This window comes from Bos javanicus, chromosome 1 (genome assembly GCF_032452875.1).
Source record: "Bos javanicus breed banteng chromosome 1, ARS-OSU_banteng_1.0, whole genome shotgun sequence".
Classification (NCBI taxonomy): Eukaryota; Metazoa; Chordata; class Mammalia; order Artiodactyla; family Bovidae; genus Bos; species Bos javanicus.
In genome coordinates, this window is record NC_083868.1 from 46168330 (window position 1) to 46190276 (window position 21947).

General features: G+C 36.4%; 1 protein-coding gene and 1 non-coding gene across 10 annotated transcripts in view; both read right to left on the reverse strand.

The window, feature by feature from the left end:
* The window catches only part of SENP7 (SUMO specific peptidase 7), a 171947-nt gene that overhangs the window by 41317 nt on the left and 108683 nt on the right, over window positions 1-21947 (reverse strand). For all 9 annotated transcript variants that reach the window (XM_061426761.1, XM_061426830.1, XM_061426772.1 and 6 more), the window contains 4 exons: window positions 9142-9323; window positions 6134-6473; window positions 4641-4798; window positions 1712-1858 (listed from right to left, as the gene is read on the reverse strand). In XM_061426761.1, coding sequence (XP_061282745.1) covers window positions 1712-1858; window positions 4641-4798; window positions 6134-6473; window positions 9142-9323 — 827 coding nt within the window. The remainder of the gene's footprint in view (window positions 1-1711; window positions 1859-4640; window positions 4799-6133; window positions 6474-9141; window positions 9324-21947) is intronic.
* TRNAS-GGA (transfer RNA serine (anticodon GGA)) lies at window positions 15698-15769 on the reverse strand. The gene has a single exon. It is a non-coding gene; the product is annotated as a tRNA-Ser (tRNA).

Genomic DNA, 21947 nt, shown 5'->3' on the forward strand with positions numbered 1-21947 from the left:
TGATGCCATCCAACCATCTCTTCCTCTGTCATCCCCTTCTCCTCCTGTCTTCAATCTTTCCCAGCATTAGGGTCTTTTCTAATGAGTCAGTTCTTTACATCAGGGGACCAGAGTACTGAAGTTTCAGCTTCAGCACCAATCCTTCCAATGCATATTCAGGATTGATTTCCTTTAGAATTAACCAGTTTGATCTCCTTGCAGTCCAAGGGACTCTCAAGAGTCTTCTCCAATACCACAGTTCACAAGCATCGATTCTTCAGCACTCAGCCTTCAGCACTCAAATCCACACGTGACTACTGGAAAAACCATAGTTTTGACTATGTGGACCTTTGTTGACAAAGCAATATCTGTTTTTTAATATGCTGTCTAGGTTTGTCATAGCTTTTCTTCCAAGGAGCAAGCATCTTTCTATTTCATGGCTGCAATCACCATCTGCAGTGATTTTGGAGGCCAATAAAATAGTCTCTCACTGTTTCCATTGTTTCCCCATCTATTTACCATGAAGTGATGGGACCAGATGCCATGATCTTAGTTTTTTAAACGCTGAATTTTAAACCAGCTTTTTCACTATCCTCTTTCACCTTCATCAAGAGGCTCTTTAATTCCTCTTCACTTTCTGCCATAAGGGTGGTACCATCTGCATATCTGAGGTTATTGATATTTCTCACAGCAATCTTGATTCCAATTTTGATTTTGGCAGCATGAATCCAGAAGATTCTTGCTTCATCCAGCCGGTATTTTGCTGGAGAGCCTGGAGGGCTGCAGTCCATGGGGTCGCAAAGAGTCAGACACAACTGAGCAACCAAGCACAGCACTCTGCATATAAGTTAAATGAGCAGGGTGAGAATATACAGCCTTGACATACTCCTTTCCCTATTTGGAACTAGTCTGTTGTTCCATGTCCGGTTCTAACTGTTGCTTCTTGACCTACATACAGATTTCTCAGGAGGCAGGTCAGGTGGTCTGGTATTTCCATCTCCTTAAGAATTTTTCACAGTTTGTTGTGATCCACATAGTCAAAGGCTTTAGCATTGTCAATAAAGCAGAAGTAGATGTTTCTCTGGAATTCTTTTGCTTTTTCTATGATCCAACAGATGTTGGCAATTTGATCTCTGGCTCCTCTGCCTTTTCTAAATCCAGCTTGAACATCTAGAAGTTCTCAGTTCACACACTATTGAAGCCTAGCTTGGAGGATTTTGAGCACTGCTTTGCTAGTATGTAAAATTAAAGCAATTGTACAGTAATTTGAACAATCTTTGGCATTGCCCTTCTTTGGGATTGGAATGAAAACTGACCTTTTCTAGTCCTGTGGCCACTGCTAAGTTTTCCAAATTTACAATAATTTAAACTCAGTTTATAATAATTTAAATTAATAAAATAAGATTCACTCTTTTTGCTATCAATTATACTCCAAAGAAATATTTACTTTACCATCAAATAAGTGTTAGAACCCAAAGAATATCAGTGTTGCACATGATTCTTTTCATACATAATCTTCATTAGAGTAGTCAGATTAGAGACATGATTTTAGGGCATTCCTCTACAGTTTCAAAATTTCCTATTTAAAGATATGTTTCAAAACAGATATAATAACATATTCAAAATTTCCTATATAAACTAATATCAATTCCATTTTCATTTGCACTAAAGAGGCAATCTGAAAATTGACCTTGCCCAAAAGCAAAACTAAAGAAAAAATATATATACTTACTGTAACACAACCTTTAGAAGCTCCTTTTATTTTACCAATATAAACAGAAGTAAATATAAAATCCAGTTGTAGATCCATCTCATTCTTAGGTATAAGACAGGAAATGTTTTCCATGACAGGATTATATGAACATAATTCAGATGAAGTCTAACAACAAAAAAATTATAAAATGCATGTAATGCTAAGTATTATATAAATGTTGACAATGATTTTTTAAGTCATATACGTCTTTAAATTATCATTAATGAGTTTGTGAAGGATTTTACACTGTTCTTACTGTCAAGAAATAGTTGTCTAGATTTTTCCCTTAAAAAGTATGATTTACTTTGATAAAATTACTCTAGTTGAATTCTAAATTAATTCCATAGGGCCTACAATACAGAAATACATCCTTCTCTGTATCAAATTCATGATTTTAAATTCAGTATTCCCTAATGGGCTTTATTTATTTTTAACTCAACAAAAATAAATTAAGATTTATATAATGTTTAGTTTAACATGCGTTTTTAAATATCTCTTCTAGTCACCAGAACAACCCCATAGGGCAAGTTATTTTTTTATTTATGCATTTCATAAGTAGAGCTAATAGATGTTTGGACTGGTTAAGTGACTTGCTTAAAATAACACTGCTACTAAGAAGCAAAACTAAGACAAATCAGCTTTCTATCTGCAGGTCAAGGGATATTTCAAGCATATAAAATTGTTTCTATAAACCAAGATGATGCTGTTAGCTATTGCATTCTTAGTGCACAAGAAGGGATATAACTGCCTAAGAAGCACTGATATATCAAATCTATATGATTTACTATGTGCACTATGTCTCAAAAATCATTCCACTTCTCCTCAAAAAATTCACAACTCTGCTTTTAAGTTATAATAGACGACCAGGCAGTATCAACAGCAGCAATTTTCCATGATCTCTTCTGAGTTCTACAATGCTTTCAGATGACTTTTTCAATTCCATATTTGCATAGCTGTTGCACATTATGCCTCTTTAACCTTGATATTGCTAATGACCAAATAAACCACGAGTAGAGCAATTATTGGAGAAGGCAATGGCACCCCACTCCAGTACTCTTGCCTGGAAAATCCCATGGATGGAGGAGCCTGGTAGGCTGCAGTCTGGGGCTGCAAAGAGTCGGATACGACTGAGCGACTTCACTTTCACTTTTCACTTTCTTGCATTGGAGAAGGAAATGGCAACCCACTCCAGTATTCTTGCCTGGAGAATCCCAGGGACAGGGGAGCCTGGTAGGCTGCCGTCTATCGGGTCGCACAGAGTCGGACACAACTGAAGCGACTTAGCAGCAGAGTAATTATGCATGGGTATTCACTCTCCCACCTCTAGAAAACGCTGATTAATCTTCACCTCAAACATGCGCTCTACTCATTATTTTTAATCCAGCTCACAATGCCATTTATCTGCTTAACAGAATTTTTTATCATTCTCATCTTTTATTGTTTACTGTACTCTTCTTATCCCTTAAGCAAAAAAGGGGGAATCTAATCAACTACAGATGGTTCTAATTAGTCAAATAACTGTGTGTTTTAAGTGATAAATTGAGAAGAGGAGTTATAAAAAATTCCTTATTGGGTCTCACAATTGGTAAAGACTAACTGCCTTTTAAAAATGGTCAATTCATACTTCTAACAACTTCATTTAAAACTGGAAACAAGGAAGGGTGCAGAGGTATATTCTGCCTAACAGATCTTGGTAGATCTCTATGTTATTTACTGCTTGGCTGTGATCATATGTTGTCAGCTCTACAAGGGATATAATTTTCCTTTAACATGATCATTTCATACTGCACTGTTAATTTACATGCTGCCAAGGGAACTGCAGTTCATTTAGAATTTTGAACGCATTATCAACACTTTTAATTACAAATACAGCTACACTATCAGGTAGGCTGTTGGCCCAGATGGGCAACAATTGCTACATTTTAACAAAAATTCACAACTACTGAGGTGATTTCTGTATGAAGTAACAAATGCAACAGAAACACCCATGAAATAATAATCAACCTATCAGACTGTTTTCATTGAACTGACTAAATTCTTCATCACACTCTACAGAATAACAGTCTTTGCATTATTCAAAAACAATTAACATAAGTTAACCATAATTCTGCACTGGTAGTGACTGACAATCATTTCTTTAAAACAGGAAAATCAGAAGCTGATAATATGAATGAATACTGACAATAAATAACTTGAACCTTACTTTAGAGCTATACTCTTCTAAGACGTATGTCAAAAACACCACTGGCTGACATTAAACCAACACACACTTCCACTTCTGTAAGAAGGAAGAGACAAAGGACTTATCAAACTGATAGGTTTGTGACACTTTTCTAAATGCTTTCATATGTTGTTTCATTTAATACTCAAAATAATCTTGTGAAATAGGTGTTATCACTCTCATTTAGTATATAAGTAAACAGGCTTAAAGAAGTTAAGGGACTTGTCCAAATGGCAGATCCAAGATCTGAACACAGCTCTGTATAGCTCAAGATGTCAGGTTCTTTCCTCTATATCACGCTTTTTTAATAGCATGTGAGGAAAAGGAATAATTCCAAGTAGCCCTTGTACTACAAAACTACACAAATACCAGAAACCATTTCATTCTAGAAAATATTTTGATAAAGTACTTAAATGTCCAATGAGAAACCAAAAAGAGAATATTTGAGTCAGAATATTTAGACTAAAAAAATAAAACTGACCAAAAGAAAAATGATATTAAGCCTTTCACTTCAAAATAAAGACAATTATATGCTTCCCTCAAACTAATACAAAAGTTATCTTAGAATTCAAACTAAGAAATATGTTATTTTTACATAATATTCTGCTTGATGAAACAAAAAAAAATAGTCATTAGCCAATAGTGTATATTTCACTGTTAATCTGTGAGAAGACAGAAATAAATTACCTGTACAGACTCACAAGTAATCAATGGTAGTTCTGACACTACTGGTTCAGAAGTACTCTCACTTTCATGAGAAATGGCATCATCCTGCTTAGGCTGTAATTTAAGAATTTCTGAACTTTTATGTTCAGTGGGTCCTTCTTCATCACTAGAAACAACAACTAAAATGGAAAAATGTATTTTTTTTTAATGTGTCACAATAATCACATATAAAAAGAGAATTTTCTAACTCATGCAATGTATCTTTAATAATTCCACTGAACTGAATAATCTAACTTTATTCAGTTTCGATAGTAGCCCATCATTCATTATCTGATTTATGCTGCTACTGCTGCTGCTAAGTCGCTTCAGTCGTGTCCGACTCTGTGTGACCCCATAGATGGTAGCCCACCAGGCTCTGCTGTCCCTGGGATTCTCCAGGCAAGAACACTGGAGTGGGTTGCCATTTCCTTCTCCAATGCTACCTGCATACAATGTTTTCACATCAGTGCTATTATTTGGCAGTTATCTGCAACCTTACTCTCTGGAGGAAGAAGGTATTTTAAAATAGATAAAGCCATTAGGATAACTTAGGAACAGATTCTAGTTCTAATAATATATTATTGCCATCATTCTCGGAGAAGGCAATGGCACCCCACTCCAGCACTCTTGCCTGGAAAATCCCATGGACGGAGGAGCCTGGTAGGCTGCAGTCCGTGGGGTCGCTAAGAGTCAGACATGACTGAACGACTTCACTTTCACTTTTCACTTTCATGCATTGGAGAAGGAAATGGCAATCCACTCTAGTATTCTTGCCTGGAGAATCCCAGGGACGGGGGAGCCTGGTAGGCTGCCGTCTATGGGGTCGCACAGAGTCAGACACGACTGAAGCGACTTAGCAGCAGCAGCAGCCATCATTCTAAATTGTACTTTAAGTCCTGTTACATTAGTTTCTTCTAGGAGGAAGAAATGAATGGCAAGGGAAAAATGTGGGAGACTAGTCACTAGATATCCTTTAGAACCTTTTTTGTACCATGTGACTGTATCAAATACTTGAAAATTAAAATCAATTTAATGACAATAAATAAATAGCACTTAAACTCTCTGTACTTCAGTTCAATCAATCAAAATGACAATAATGGTCCTTACAGATTTGTGCCAAAAAAAAAACAAAAAACTGATGAGATACTGATGAGTACACTAATAAAAAAAAATTACTTCTGCTTCCAAGTACTCCATTCCTTACCTAAATCAATACTACAAAATTAATGACATCCCAAAACTCCAAGTCTTTTTTTTCCTGAAGGTAATATATTCCTGAATATATTTCCTGAAGGTAATATATTCCTGAATATATTTCCTGAAGGTAATATATTCCTGAATATATTTCCTGAAGGTAATATACACGGATGTAATAAATAACACAGTGCCTCAGCAAAATTTCTTTGACAGAAGAAATAAAACAACTAAGCAGAGTAGAGACAATTAATAGCTTTTATTATCCTCATGTTACTTACTTGGTTCAGCAGAGATAAATGATAGGTTCCCTTCACTGTGTTCACTTAAAACAGGTTTTTCTATTGTGTTCAATTCATTCTTATCCTTCACAACTAGAGTAGAATTCCCCACAGTATCAGAGGAAATAGAGCTCTCAAAAGTTTCCATGGCTGAACATCCAGAGGTCATTTGAGGAGAAGCACTCAAAGCCAACTCCTGACCACAATCTGAGGGTAGTTGAGCAAAATCACTTTCTATGGATTCATATGTAACTTCTTCAAACAGTTTTGGATCCTCATGATAGTTTTCACTCGACTTTTCCAACTCAGTGAATACTGCTGGGTCATTTTCTTGCTCTTTCTGAACATAAATAAATGCATATGAAAATCAGCATTTTTCAAATTTAGCTAACATGAAGAATCTTTTTTAAGTTTAAATTCCTATAAAAGTAAAAATACTATATCATTTCTATAATTATAGGAATAGAAAAGTACACAATTACACTATATTACTTGCAAAAGTCTCTCAAGTATTAATATACAGATATAAAGCTTGGTCTATCCAATCAGATGCCTAAATAGTTTTTAAAAGGATGGGAAGGGGAAACACCCATATTTACAAGTGGTTCAGAAGGGTCTCACAATCTAAGTCAACTTTAAATAAGAGAAAAATTTTTTACAGCTTTACTTTGCAAAAGAGGCCATTTGACATTATGTGACTTTAGTTACAAGAGCAAAAAAAATAAAAACTTAGGATAACAATATGAAAAATTAAGAAAATCAATCACTGCCTTCATATCTCTCAGTTCAGTCGCTCAGTCATGTCCAACTCTTTGTGACCCTATGGACTGCAACACATCAGGCCTCCCTGTCCATCACCAACTCCTGGAGTCTACTCAAACACATGTCCATTGAGTCGGTGATGCCAACCAGCCATCTCATCCTCTGTCGTCCCCTTCTCCTCCTGCCTGCAATCCCTCCCAGCATCAGGGTCTTCTCCAATGAGTCAACTCTTCGCATGAGGTGGCCAAAGTACTGGAGTTTCAGCTTCAGGATCAGTCCTTCCAATGAACACCCAGGACTGATTTCCTTTAGGATGGACTGGTTGGATCTCCTTACAGTCCAAGGGACTCTCAAGAGTCTTCTCCAACACCACAGTTCAAAAGCATCAATTCTTCGGCACTCAGCTTTCTTCACAGTCCAACTCTCACATCCACACATGACCACTGGAAAAACCATAGCCTTGACTAGACAGACCTTTGTTGGCAAAGTAATGTCTCTGCTTTTGAATATGCTATCTAGGTTGGTCATAACTTTGTTTCAAGGTGTAAGCGTCTTTTAATTTCATGGCTGCACTCACCATCTGCAGTGATTTTGGAGCCCCCAAAAATAAAGTCTGACACTGTTTCCACTGTTTCCCCACCTATTTCCCATGAAGTGATGTGACCGGATGCCATGATCTTCGCTTTCTGAATGTTGAGCTTTAAGCCAACTTTTTCACTCTCCTCTTTCACTTTCATCAAGAGGCTCTTTAGTTCCTCTTCACTTTCTGCCATAAGGGTGGTGTCATCTGCATATGTGAGGTTATTGATATTTCATCAAGGCAATCTTGATTTCAGCTTGTGCTTCTTCCAGTCCAGCGTTTCTCATGATGTACTCTGCATGTAAGTTAAATAAGCAGGGTGACAATATACAGCCTTGACATACTCATTTTCCTATTTGGAACCAGTCTGTTGTTCCAAGTCCAGTTCTAACTGTTGCTTCCTGACCTACATATAGGTTTCTCAAGAGGCAGGTCAGGTGGTCTGGTATTCCCATCTCTTTCAGAATTTTCCACAGTTTATTATGATCCACACAGTCAAAGGCTTTGGCATAGTCAATAAAGCAGCAATAGATGTTTTTCTGGAACTCTCTTGCTTTTTCCATGATCCAGCAGATGTTGGCAATTTGATCTCTGGTTCCTCTGCCTTTTCTAAAACCAGCTTGAACATCTGGGAGTTCATGGTTCACATATTGCTAAAGCCACACATCTCCTTTACCATATAAATCTAAATCATGTTTATAATTATAACTCAAAGGCACTGCAAAGTCCTGAAATGCCTTGTGAATCAAAGGACTCAAAAAGCTATCTCCAAAAAACAAAAAGCTATCTCCTTACACTTTTATTGTTAACTATACACTAAGTTTTTGAAACTAAGTAACGTATGCATTAAGTATTATAATTTCTGCAACAGATTTCCTAAACTCTGGAAAAAAAGAAGTCTATAGCAACTGGAAGTAAACTACTACTGATAAAATAGTCTGGTAATAATTTCACAGACCAAGTGAAAAGCAATTGGCTAGATAGTATGACTATTATGTGGTTAAAATAAGACAGAGAGAAGAAATACATCTGTAGGACATATAACAAACCACTAAATATAAAGGCTGGTATCAGAGGAGAAATAGTTTAAACTTTTTTACTTGTTCATAATATAGTTAGCACTCTATATGTGCCGGTTCCACCAACTGTGGGTTCCACCAACTGCAAATGGAAAATATTTCCAGAAACATAATTCTAGGGATTTACAAAAGGCAAAACTTTAATTTATCATGCACAGGCCACTATTTACATAGCATTTATTTTTCACATCCATTTATGTAACATTTACAATGTATTAGTTGCAAGCAGTCTAGAGATGATTTAAAATGTACAGGAAGATGCAGATTATATGCAAATATTAAACCCTTTAATATAAGAGATTTAATTTAAACGTCTATGGATTTGGTATATCCAAGGTCCTGGAACTAACATACTGTAGATACTCAGTGATGACTGTATTTGAAATTTGTTCCCATAACTATTACTGCAAGAAAAATATTTTAAGTTGCATTTAAAGTATTAAAAAAAAAAACAGAATCAAAAAATAGGCAAAGAAAAAAGTCTGATGATAAAATCAGAAAGCTAGAAGAACATTATTTGGTCACAGTCAATTCATTTTTATCATAGGACAAATTATTTCATATGACATCTAAATACCTCTACTTACTGTCTGTTCTGCTGACTTATACAGAGAAGCAGGATTATGAGTATCAGGTAAATTACTTCTAAGCCTTTTCTTTCTCTTCCTGGAAATCAGAGTGGGTTCCATTCTTGAAACAGAATTTGTATCATCCTTGTTTCTACTCCCCACTTCAAGATGGTCACAATCTCTACTTCCACTACTGAGGTCTAAAAAACAAAAGAGACATTTTTGGCCAAAAAGTACAGAAAGGATCCTCTTCAGAAGAGCTCAAAGAAAATCATCAAAATTGCTATACTACTCTCAGAGCTAGTTTTTTTAAACTCTACTGTTAAATAAGCACACCAACATGGATAAATATAAAGACACATCCCATCTTAAACTGCATTCACAAAGCAAATGTTCATTGTACAAAAAATATGAGATAAAGGAAATATATTAAAAGGTAGTATTAGTAACCAAAGTAAAGCAATCAAACCATATTTTGCTTTTGCTATAATTGCATTTGACTATGATAAAGAAAAGTCTTAATAAAATTTTGAAAATTAGTGTCTTAAATGCTTTTTAAATTCACTGTCATTTTAGAAATTACAACTAATTTAGACACTGGTTTTCTTTTTTAAATGTAAGTTTTAATACATATATTTAGTAACTGAAAAGGGACAATAATTTGAAACAGTAGAGTACTGATCACTGCTCTCTTAAAAGAAGCCAAAATATTTCTCCTCAGCAGACAATTGTGGTATGTAATCATTCATAAGGCAATCAATTACTTTCAGTTTATTTCTTTTTTGAAAAAAAATCAAGACCTTTAATTTTAAATCTCCAATAAATCTATTACCCTACAGAAAAGGAGGGGCCTCCCTGGTTGGCTTAGATGGTAAAGAATCTGCCTGCAATGCAGGAGACCTGGGTGCAAGCCCTGGGACGGGAAGATCCTTTGGAGAAGGAAATGGCTACCTACTCCAGCCTTCTTGCCTAGAAAATTCCAAGGACAGAGGAGCCTGGCAGAGTCCATGGGGTTGCAAAGAGTCAGACATGACTGAGCGACTAACATGTTATCACAGAAAAGGAAGTGCTACCTTTTTAAAGTCAACAAAGTATTATTATGAAATGCATTTCAAGTATTATCAAACATGCATAGTATTTCAGTTATCAAATATATGTACTATACAAAAATACATTTCAGAAGGTTCTACCTAAAGTTATCCTAACCAACTGAAGATTATCCTGAATTTTTTTGCTTTCTGAATTATATCATATAAGTACCAACTCAGATATTATACCATTTTATATAAGAGATTTAAGCATTTATGGATTTGGTATGTCCAGGGTGCTGGAATTCACACAAAGCAAGTCCCAAAGCAGCTTCCTTGAATTCATAAACTTAAACCCATGTAACACTGACTGTTCTGACCACTTCATTTACTCAACACTACACACCTTCTATTCAAATTACTCTTGCTCTTACTCTAGCTTTATAAACATCTAACAACTAACATTCATAATACTTCTTTTTCATTGCTTAAAATTAAGGCAGGCATGGGGACAGGACTGAGGCCAAAAACTCAAACCATGAACAGTCTTCCAAATTCCAAAGACAACTCTTAACTCTCTCCCCCAGAAAAATAAACTACCCCCAAATGATCAACACAGTATTTTGAAAAGCACAATAAATTTTATTTGCAATTCTATAAACTGTAATGGTTTCTTTTGTAAACTGTAAGCAGTGAAGGACAGGGAAACCCAGCGTGCTGCAGTCCATGGGGTCACAGAGAGTAGGCCATGACTGAGCAACTGAACAACAAAAACTAAAAAGGTAGTCAAATATAATTTCTACATATAATACTGGATCAAGCTATAATTTTGAAACATAAATACTACAGCAAAAGAAACTGATGCAGGATTAGCTCAAGATGGCAGAGTAGTTGGACAAGAGCTCATCACCTCCTTTTGAAAACATCAAAATCACCACTGAACAACCACCAACAAAAAAATGCTCAAATCCACCAAAAAAGGATACCCAACATCCAAAGACAAAAAGGAGTTCTCAGTGAGATGGTAGGAGGGGCACAATCACAATAAACTCAAGTTTCATACCCACAAGGTGGATGACTCAAAAAGGGGAAAACAATTTAACTACTGAAGTGAAAATTCAGAGCCCCACACCAGGCTTCCAAACCTGGGGGTCCAGCAACAGAAGGAAGAGTCCCCAGAGAATTTAACTATGAAGGCCAGTAGGGTTTGATCACAGGTTTTTCACAGGACTAAGTGAAACGGAGACTCCACTCTTAAAGCGCGCATACAAAGTCTGTGCAAACCAGAACCCACGGTCAAAAGGCAGTAACTTCATAAACAGACTGGGCAGACTTAACTGCTAGTATTGAAGGGCCTACTGGGGAGGCCTGGACTCACTGAAAGGGAAAAGAACACTGGCAACAGCAGTTCTAAATGACACACTAGACCAGGTGGACTTAATTGCTATCTACAGACCATTCCATCCAAAAGCAGAAGAATACACATTCTTCTCATGTGAAAATGGAATATTCTTTGCATTGAACACATGCTGGGCCACAAAGAGAGCACCAGTAAATTTTAAAACACTAAAATCATATCAAGCATCTTTTCCAACCAAAACACTATGAGACCAGAAATAAACTATGAGAAAAAAACTAAAAAAAAACAAGCATGTAGACTAAATATGCTATTAAACAGTCAATATAACACTGAAGAAATTAAGTTCAGTTCAGTCACTCAGTCATGTCCCACTCTTTGCAACCCCATGGACTGCAGCATACCAACTGCCCTGTCCATCACCAACTCCTGAACCTTGCTCAAACTCAAATAAATCGAATCAGTGATGCCCTCCAGTCATCTCATCCTCTGTTGTCCCCTTCTCCTCCTGCCTTCAATCTTTCCCAGCATCAGGGCCTTTACCATTGAGTCAGCTCTTCGCATTGGATGGCCAAAGTATTGAAGCTTCAGCTTCAGCATCAGTCTTTCCAATGAATATTCAGGATTGATTTCCTTTAGGATTGACTGGTTGGATCTCCTTGCAGTCCAAGGGACTCTCAAGAGTCTTCTCTAACACCACAGTTCAAAAGCATCAATTCTTCGGTGTTCAGCTATCTTTATGGTCCAACTGTCACATCCATACATGACTACTGGAAAAACCATAGCTTTGACTAGATGGACCTTTGTCAGAAAAGTAATGTCTCTGCTTTTTAATATGTTGTCTGGTAGGTCATAGCTTTTCTTAAATGGAGCAAGCATCTTTGAATTTCATGGCTGCAGTCACCATCTGGTACAGTGATTTTGGAGCCCAAAAAAATAAAGTCTCTCACCGTTTCCATTGTTTACCCATCTATTTGTCACGAAGTAATGGGACCAGACACCATTATCTTAGATTTTGAGTACTGAGTTTTAAGCCAGCTTTTTCACTCTCCTCTTTCACTTTCATCAAGAAGCTCCTCAGTTCCTCTTCATTTTCTGCCATAAGGGTGGTGGCATCTGCATATCTGTGGTTATTGATATTTCTTCCGGCAATCTTGACTCTGGCTTATGCTTCATCCAGCCGGACATTTCACATGATATACTCTGCATATAGGCTAAATAAGCAGGGTAATAATACACACCCTTGACATACTCCTTTCCCAATTTGGAAACAATATATTGTTCCATGCCTGGTTTTAACTTTTGCTTCTTGACCTGCAACAGATTTCTCAGGAGGCAGGAAAGGTGGTCTAGTATTCCCATCTCTTGAGGAATTTTCCACACTTTGATGAGATCCACAAAGTCAAAGGTTTTGGCATAGTCAATAAACAGATGTTTCTTTGGAACTTTCTTCTTTTTCTATAATCCCCTGGATGGTGGCAATCTGATCTCTGGTTCCTCTGCCTTTTCTAAATCCAGCTTCAACATCTGGAATTTCACAGTTCACATACTGCTGAAGATTCACTTGGAGAATTTTGAGCATTACTTTGCTAGCATGTGAGATGAATGCAATTGTGCAGTCATTTGAACATTCTTTGGCATTGCCTTTCTTTGGAATTGGAATGAAAACTGACCTTTTCCAGTCCTGCGGCCACTGCTGACTTTTCCAAATTTGCTGGCATATTGGGTGCAGCACTTGTACAGAATCATCTTTTAGGACTTGAAATAGCTCAGCTGGAATTCCATCACCTCCACTAGCTTTGTTCATAGTGATGCTTTAAGGCCCACTTGACTTTGCACTTCAGGATGTCTGGCTCTAGGTGAGTGATCACACCACCATGGTTATCTGGGTCATGAAGATCTTTTTGGTACAGTTCTTCTGTGTATTCTTGCCATTTTTTCTTAATATCTTCTGCTTCTGTTAGGTCCATACCATTTCTGTCCTTTATTGTGCCCATCTTTGCATGAAATGTTCCCTTGGTATCTCAGATTTTCTTGAAGAGATCTCTGGTCTTTCCCATTCTATTGTTTTCCTCTATTTCTTTGCACTGATCACTGAGGAAGGCTTTCTTATCTCTCCTTGCTAGTCTCTGAAACTCTGCATTCAGATGGGTATAGCTTTCTTTTTCTCCTTTGCCTTCAGCTTCTCTTCTTTTCTCAGCTATTTGTAAGGCCTCCTCAGACAACCACTTTGCCTTTTTGTATTTCTTTTGCTTGGGGATGGTCTTGATCATTGCCTCCTATACAATGTCACAAACCTCCATCCATAGTTCTTCAGGCACTCTATCAGATCTAATCCCTTGAATCTATTTGTCACTTCCACTGTATAATCGTAAGGGATTTGATTTAGGTCATACCTGAATGGTCCAGTGGTTTCCCTACTCTCTTCATTTATGTCCGAATTTTGCAATAAGGACTTTATGATATGAGCCACAGTCAGCTCCCAGTCTTGTTGTTTTTGACTGTATAGAGCTTCTGCATCTTCGGTTGCAAAGAATAAAATCAATCTGATTTCAGTACTGATGATCTGGTGACATCCATGTGTAGAGTCATCTCTTGTGTTGTTGGAAAAGGGTGTTTGCTATGACCAGTGCGTTCTCTTGGCAAAACTCTGTTAGCCTTTTCCCTGCTTCATTTTATACTCCAAGGCCAAATTTGCCTGTTATTCCAGGTATCTCTTGACTTCCTACTTTTGCATCCCAGTCCCTATAATGAAAAGGAAATCTTTTTTTGGTGTTAGTTCTAGAAGTTCTTGTAGGTCATCATAGAACCATTCAACTTCAGCTTCTTCATCACTAGCAGTTGAGGCATAAACTTGGATTGTGTGTTAGTTGCTCAGTCATGTTTGACTCTGCAACTCCATGGATTGGGGCTCACCAGGTCCCTCCATCCACAGGATTTTCCAAGCAAGAATACTAGAGTGGTTTGCCATTCCCTTCTCCACAGGATCTTCCCAACCCATCAATCTAACCTGGGTCTCCCAATTTGTAGGCAAACTTTTTACCATCTGAGCCACTAGAGAAGACTCAAAGTGGAGCATAGACTTTATTACTGTGATATTGAATGGTTTGCTTTGGAAATGAACAGAGATCATTCTGCATTTTTGAGACTGTGCCCAAGTACTGCATTTCAGACTCTTCTGTTGACTATGAGGGCTACTCCATTTCTTCTAAGGGATTCTTGCCCAGGAATAGCATGAAAAGGCAAAAAGATATGACACTGAAAGATGAACTCCCCAAGTTGGTAGGTGTCCAATATGCTACTGGAGAAGAGTGGAGAAATAACTCCAGAAAAAATGAAGAGATGGAGCCAAAGCAAAAACAAATCCCAGTTGTGGACGTGATTGGTGATGAAGTAAATTCTGATGCTATGAAGAACAATATTGCATAGAACCTGAAATGTTAGGCTCATGAATCAAGGTATATTGGAAGTGCTCAAATAGGAGATGGCGAGAGTGAACATTTCAGGAATCAGTGAACTAAAACGATCTGGAATGGGTGAATTTAATTCAGATGATCATTGTATGCATTACTGTGGGCAAAAATCCCTTAGAAAAAATCAAAGAGGATATCAAACAAATACCTAAAGACAAATAAAATGAAAGCACAATGATCCAAAATCTATTGAGATGCAGCAAAAGCAGTTCTAAGAGAGAAGTTTATAGCAATACAATCTTACCTCTGGAAGCAAAAATCTCAAATAAACAACCTAAGCTTATACCTAAAGTGACTAGAGAAAGAACAACAAGCAAAATCTAAAGTTAGTAGACAAAAAGAAATCATACAGACCAGAGTAGATTTAAGTGAAATAGAGCCAAAGAAAACAACAGTAAAGATCAATGAAACTAAATGCTAGTTCTTTGAAAAATAAACAAAATTAATAAACCTTTAGCCAGAGTTATCGAGATAAAAGACTCAAATCAATATTAGAAATGAAAAAGAAGTTACAACTAATATCACAGAAATACAAAGGATCATAGCTGTATGCCAATAAAACAAGCTGGAAAAATTCTTGAAAGTGAAAGTGAAGTCGCTCAGTCATGTCTGACTCTTTGCAACTCCATGGACTGTAGCCTACCATGCTCCTCAGTCCATGGAATTCTCCAGGCAAGAGTACTGGAGTAGGTTGCCATTTCCTTCTCCAGGAGATCTTCCCAACCCAGGGATCGACCCTGGGTCTCCTGCATTCCAGGCAGACGCTTTAACCTCTGAGCCACCAGGGAAGGTACAATCTTTCAAGACTGAATCAGGAAGACAAAGAAAATATGAACAGACCAATTACAAGCATCAAAATTCAAACTATGACTTAAAAACTCCCAAAAAATAAAAGCCCAAGACCAGATGGCTTCAGAATTGAGTTCTATCAAACACTGAGAAAAAAGCTACACCTAGCCTTCTGAAACTGTTCCCAAAAACTGCAGAGGAAGGAAAACTCCCAAACAAATTCTGTCAAGCCACCATCATCCTGCTGTCAAAACCAGAAAAAGATATCACAAAAAAAGAAAATTACAGGCCAATATCACTGATGAACACAGTCACAGAAATCCTGAACAAAATACTAGCAATCTGAATTCAAGGATACATTAAAGGTGCATACACCATTATCACATTGGATTTATCCTAGGGATGCACGGATTTTTCAAAATCCACAAATCAGTGTGCTACACCACATCAACAAACTGAAGAGTAAAAGCCATATGATCATCCAAAAAGCTTTTCAAAAGAAAAGCTTTTGACAAAATTCAACACCCATTTATAATAAAAACTCTCCAGAAAGTGGGCAACATAATAAAGGCCTACAAACCTACTGTTTGTAGAAACAAACCTACAGTTAACATCATACTCAGTAGTGAAAAGCTAAACGCATTTTCTCTGAGATCGAAACAAGATTAGGATGTCCACTCTCACCACATTTATTCAACATAGTTTTGGAAGTCCTAGCTATAGCAATCAAAGAAAATGAAATAAAAGGAATTCAAATTGGAAAAGAAATTAAATTGTCACTGTTTGCAGATGCATGATACTATACATAGAAAATTCTAAAGACACTACCAGGAAACTACTGCAGCTCATCAATTAATTTGGTAAAGCTGCAGGTTACAAATTAATACACAGAAATCTACTGCATTGCTATACACACACTAAAAATGAAAGATCAGAAAGAGAAATTAAGAAAACAATCCCATTCACCATCACATCAAAAAGAATAAAATACCTAGGAATAAACAAACCAAGACCTGTACTCCATAAACTATTAAGACACTCATGAAAGAAATAAAAAATGACACAAACAGATGGAAATATATATCATGTACTTGGATTCAAAGTATCAATATTGTCAAAATGACTATACTACCAAAGGCAATCTACAGATTCAATACAATATGTATCAAATTATCAATGGCATTTTTTTATAGAACTAGAACAAAAAAATCTTAAAATTTGTATTGAGACACAAAAGACCCTGAATAGCCAAAGCAATCTTGGGAAAGAAAAATGAAGCTAAAGAAAGCATGCTGTTCCCTGACTTCAGACTATACACTTCAAAGCACAGTTATCCACACAGTAGGGTACAGGCACAAAAAGAAAGATAGGTAAATGGAATGGAATAAACAAACCCATGCATCTATGGTCAGTTAATCTATGAAAAAGAAGGCAAACTATAAAAAGGAGGAAAAAACAGTCCCTTCAATAAATGGTGCTAGGAAAACTGGACAGCTACATGTAAAAAAAAAAAATGAAATTAGAAAATTCTTTAAAACCATACACAAAAATAAGCTTAACATAGATTAAAGACCTAAATGTGAGACCACACACTATAAAACTCTTAGAGGAAAACATTGGCAAAACACTCTCTTGACAAAAACTGCAGCAATATATTTATGATCTATCTCCAAGAATAATGGAAATAAAAATAAAAATGAACAAATGAGAACTAAACTAAATGTTTTTGTAAGTTAAGGAATCATAAATAAATGAAAAGAGAATCCAAAACATGGGAGAAAACAATTCAAATGATGTGACCGACAAGGGATTAGTCTCCAAATTTTACAAACAGCTCATGTGACTTAATATCACAAAAAACAAACAATCCAATCAAAAATGGGCAGAAGATCAAACAGATACTTCCCCAAAGAAGATATACAGATGGCCAAGAGGCACATGAAAAGATGTTCAACATTACTAATTATTCAGTTCAATTCAGTCGCTCAGTCGTATCCGACTATTTGCAATCCCATGAACTGCAGCACACCAGGCCTTCCTGTCCCTCACCAACACTTTGAGTTTGAGCTTACTCAAATTCATGTCCATCGAGTCAGTGATGCCATCAAACCTTCTCATCCTTTGTCATATCCTTCTCCCGCCTTCAATTTTCCCCAGCATTAGGGTCTTTTCCAATGAGCCAGTTCTTTGCATCAGGTAGCCAAAGTACTGGAGTTTCAGCTTCAGCATCAGCCCTTTCAATGAATATTCAGGACTGATTTCCTTTAGGACTGACTGTTTGGATCTCTTTGCAGTCCAAGGGACTCTCAAGAGTCTCCTCCAACACAACAGTTCAAAAGCATCAATTCTTCGGTGCTCAGCTTTCTTTATAGTCCAACTCTCACATCCATACATTATTACTGAAAAAACCATAGCTTTGACTAGACAGACATTTGTCAGCAAAGTAACGTCTTTGTTTTTTAATATACTGTCTCAGTTCAGTTCAGTTGCTCAGTAATGTCCAGCTCTTTGTTGGCAAAGTAATGTCTCTGCTTTTTAATATGCTATCTAGGTTGCTCATAACTTTCCTTTCAAGCAGCAAGCGTCTTTTAATTTCATGGCTGCAATCACCATCTACAATGGTTTTGGAGCCCAGAAAAATAACGTCAGCTACAGTTTCCACTGTTTCCCTATCTATTTCCCATGAAGTGATGGGACCAGATGCCATGATCTTATTTTTCTGAATATTGAGCTTTAAGCCAACTTTTTCACTCTCCTCTTTCACTTTCATCAAGAAGCTCTTTAGTTCTTTGCTTTCTGCCACAAGGGTGGTGTCATCTGCATATCTGAGGTCATCGATATTTCTCCCAGCAATCTTGATTCCAGCTTGTGCTTCATCCAGCCAGGCATTTCACATGATATACTCTGCACACAAGCTGAATAAGCAGGGTCACAATATATAGCCTTGACGTACTCCTTTCCTGATTTGGAACCAGTCTGTTGTTCCATGTCCAGTTCTAACTGTTGCTTCTTGACCTGCATACAGATTTCTCAGGATGCAGGTCAGGTGGTCTGGTATTCCCTTTAAGAATTTTCATGTTGATATATGGCAAAACCAATACAATATTGTAAATTTTAAAAAAAGGTGTTGCTTAAACCAATAGTTCTGAGAAATAAAACAGTGATTTCTTTAGCTCAAAAAAAAAAAAAAAAGAATTTTCCACAGTTTGTTGTGATCCACACAGTCAAAGGCTTTAAAGCAGAAGCAGATATTTTTCTGGAACTCTCTTGCTCTTTGCTGATCCAATGGATGTTGGCAATTTGATCTCTGGTTCCTCTCACTTTTTGTAAATTCAGGTTGAACATCTGGTAGTTGATGGTTCAAAATTGCTAAAGCCTGGCTTGGAGAATTTTGAGCATTACTTTACTAGCGTGTGAGATGAGTGCAATTGTGCAGTAGTTTCAGCATTCTTTGGCATTGCCTTGCTTGGACTGGAATGAAAACCGACCTTTTCCAGTCCTGTGGCCACTGCTGAGTTTTCCAAATTTGCTGACATGTTGAGTGCAGCACTTTAACACCATCATCTTTTACGATTTGAGAGAAATGCAAATCAAAAGTATAATGATATCTATCACCTCACCCAGTCAAAATGGCTATCATCAAAAAATATACAAACAATAAATGCTAGAGAGGGTGTGAAGAAAAGGGGACCCTCCTACATGTTTGGTGGGAATGTAAATTGGTGCCGTCACTACAGATAAGAGTATGGAGGTTTGCAAAAATAGAGCTACCATATGATCCTTCAATCCTACTCCTGGCCATATATCCAAAAAAACATAATCTGAAAGGATACATACACCTTAATATTCATTGCAGCACTGTTAACAATAACCACGATATGGAAGCAATCTAATAGCCATCAACATAAGAATGGATAAAGATATGGTACATATATACAATGGAATATTACTCAGCCATTAAAAAGAATAACATAATGCCATTCGCAGGAACATAGATGGACCTGGTGATTACCATACTGAGTGAAGTAAGTCAGACAGACAGAGATAAATATATGATATTTCTTATATGCAGAGTCTTATAAAAATGATACAAATGAACTTATTTACAAAACAGAAACAGACTCATAGACTTAGAGAACTATGGTTACCAGGGGGGAAGGGTAGGAGGAAAGAGTAATAGAAATTGGAGCTGACATGTACACATTTCTGTATTTAAAGTGGATAACCAAGGACTGCTATATAGCACAGGGAACTATGCTCAATATTCTGTAACAACCTAATTGGGAAAATAACTTGAAAAAGACACATGTATATTTAGATACATGTATATTTGTAACTGAATTGCTTTGTTGTACACCTGAAACTAACACAATACGGTTAATCAACTATACTCCAATATAAAATATAAAATTTTTTAAAAACTGATGAAAGAACTAAGGCTTGGAAAACCCCAATATAGCAGTTTTCCTCCAAGAAGTTCACTAACTGCAAATCAGTCAAGACAATCTCATGGGAAACTGGAATAAATGTATTAGACAGCGTCAGACATTATTTTAAAAAAACAGGACTCTACCTGAAATATATATATATATATTTAACTTGCAAATATCGTTACCATATAAAATTAAACAGCTAACAAATTCCTATAAGCAAAAGAATGTTAAATATTTCCAATGTATTATATTCATAAAAGCAAGTTTTACAAGGCAAACTTAAGGCACTACAAAATAAAGGTATACTGAGTGTGAGGAATAGCTCAGTTGGTAAAGAAACTGCCTGCGATGCAGGAGACCTGGGTTTGATTCCTGGGTCAGGAAGAGCCACTGGAGAAAGAAATGGCAACCCATTCCAGTATTCTTGCCTGGAGAATCCCATGGGTAGAGGAACATGGCAGGCTGCAGACCATGGGGTCGCAAGAGTCAGACACAACTTAGTGACTAAACCACAATGTTTGTATATGACAGATCATAACTAGACTTATCATGGTGATTATTTGAAATGTACAGAAATACTGAATCACTATGCTGTGTAACAGGAACTAATACAGTGTTGTATAATTTGATTATAATTCAAAAACAAAATCAGAAAATGAGACAAGATTTGTGGTTATCAGAGACAGGGGGAGGACGAATCGAATGAAGGCAGTCAACATGTACAAAATTACTATTATAAAATAAATAAGTTTTAAGAGACATAATATATAACATGACAAATGAAATTAACACTGCTCTATGTTATATATGAAAGTTGTTAAGAGTAAATCCTGAGTTCTCATCATAAGGAAAATTTTTTTCTAGATAGGTAAATGGAATGGAATAAAAAGCCCAGAAACAAAACCATGCATCTATATGAATAAATGGATGTTGACTAAACTCATTGTGATAATCATTTCATGATATATATAAATGAAATCATTATACTATTCACCTTAAACTTATACAGTGCTGTCAATTATAAAAAACTGGAAGAAAAAACTTTTTTCAGTGGTATACCTGGGATTTAATTCAGAACACCCATTAATTTATAGGCTTTTGTTAAACAATTGGTATTAGACACAATTATCTATAGGATGAAAATACTGTGAGTTTTAATAATGTTTCAATAGCTAACTTTCTTTAAAACACTTTACCTAAGAGGAGAACCTTCAGGGATACTAAGAAACTATATAGTGCTTTTTTTATCATTCATTTTTCCCTGCTGTAAGTCTAGAATTTGTTACTTTGAAGGAATACTGAAGGACATAAATTAGAAAGCTTTTTATTTAACTATTCCTATTCTACCAAGAAAAGCAATGAAGGTTTAACAGTGTTTTGATGGTATCTGAATTGAGCCCACTTGCACAAATACAAATCCACCTTTATTTTTATACTGTAAGCAAGGACAATTATTTCTAGGAAAAGGACAATTTGTTTAAAAAAAAAAAAAAGTCCTCCATTACATGCAGATCGTATTTAGTAATCAATTGAAAGATTACATCTACAGTCATAATACTTTCTCTAGAGACTGCCCTCGTAAGAGTTACAGCTGGTTTCCTGTATACGTCAAAGATACTAGTTTCCTTGCAAGTGTTCTCTTCTATGAAAAAGAGTATTTAAAATGTGAAAACAACTGTGTTCCAAATGAAATAGAAAAAATTTTTACACAATATCATTAAAGGACCACCTTTTCTTGTGAATA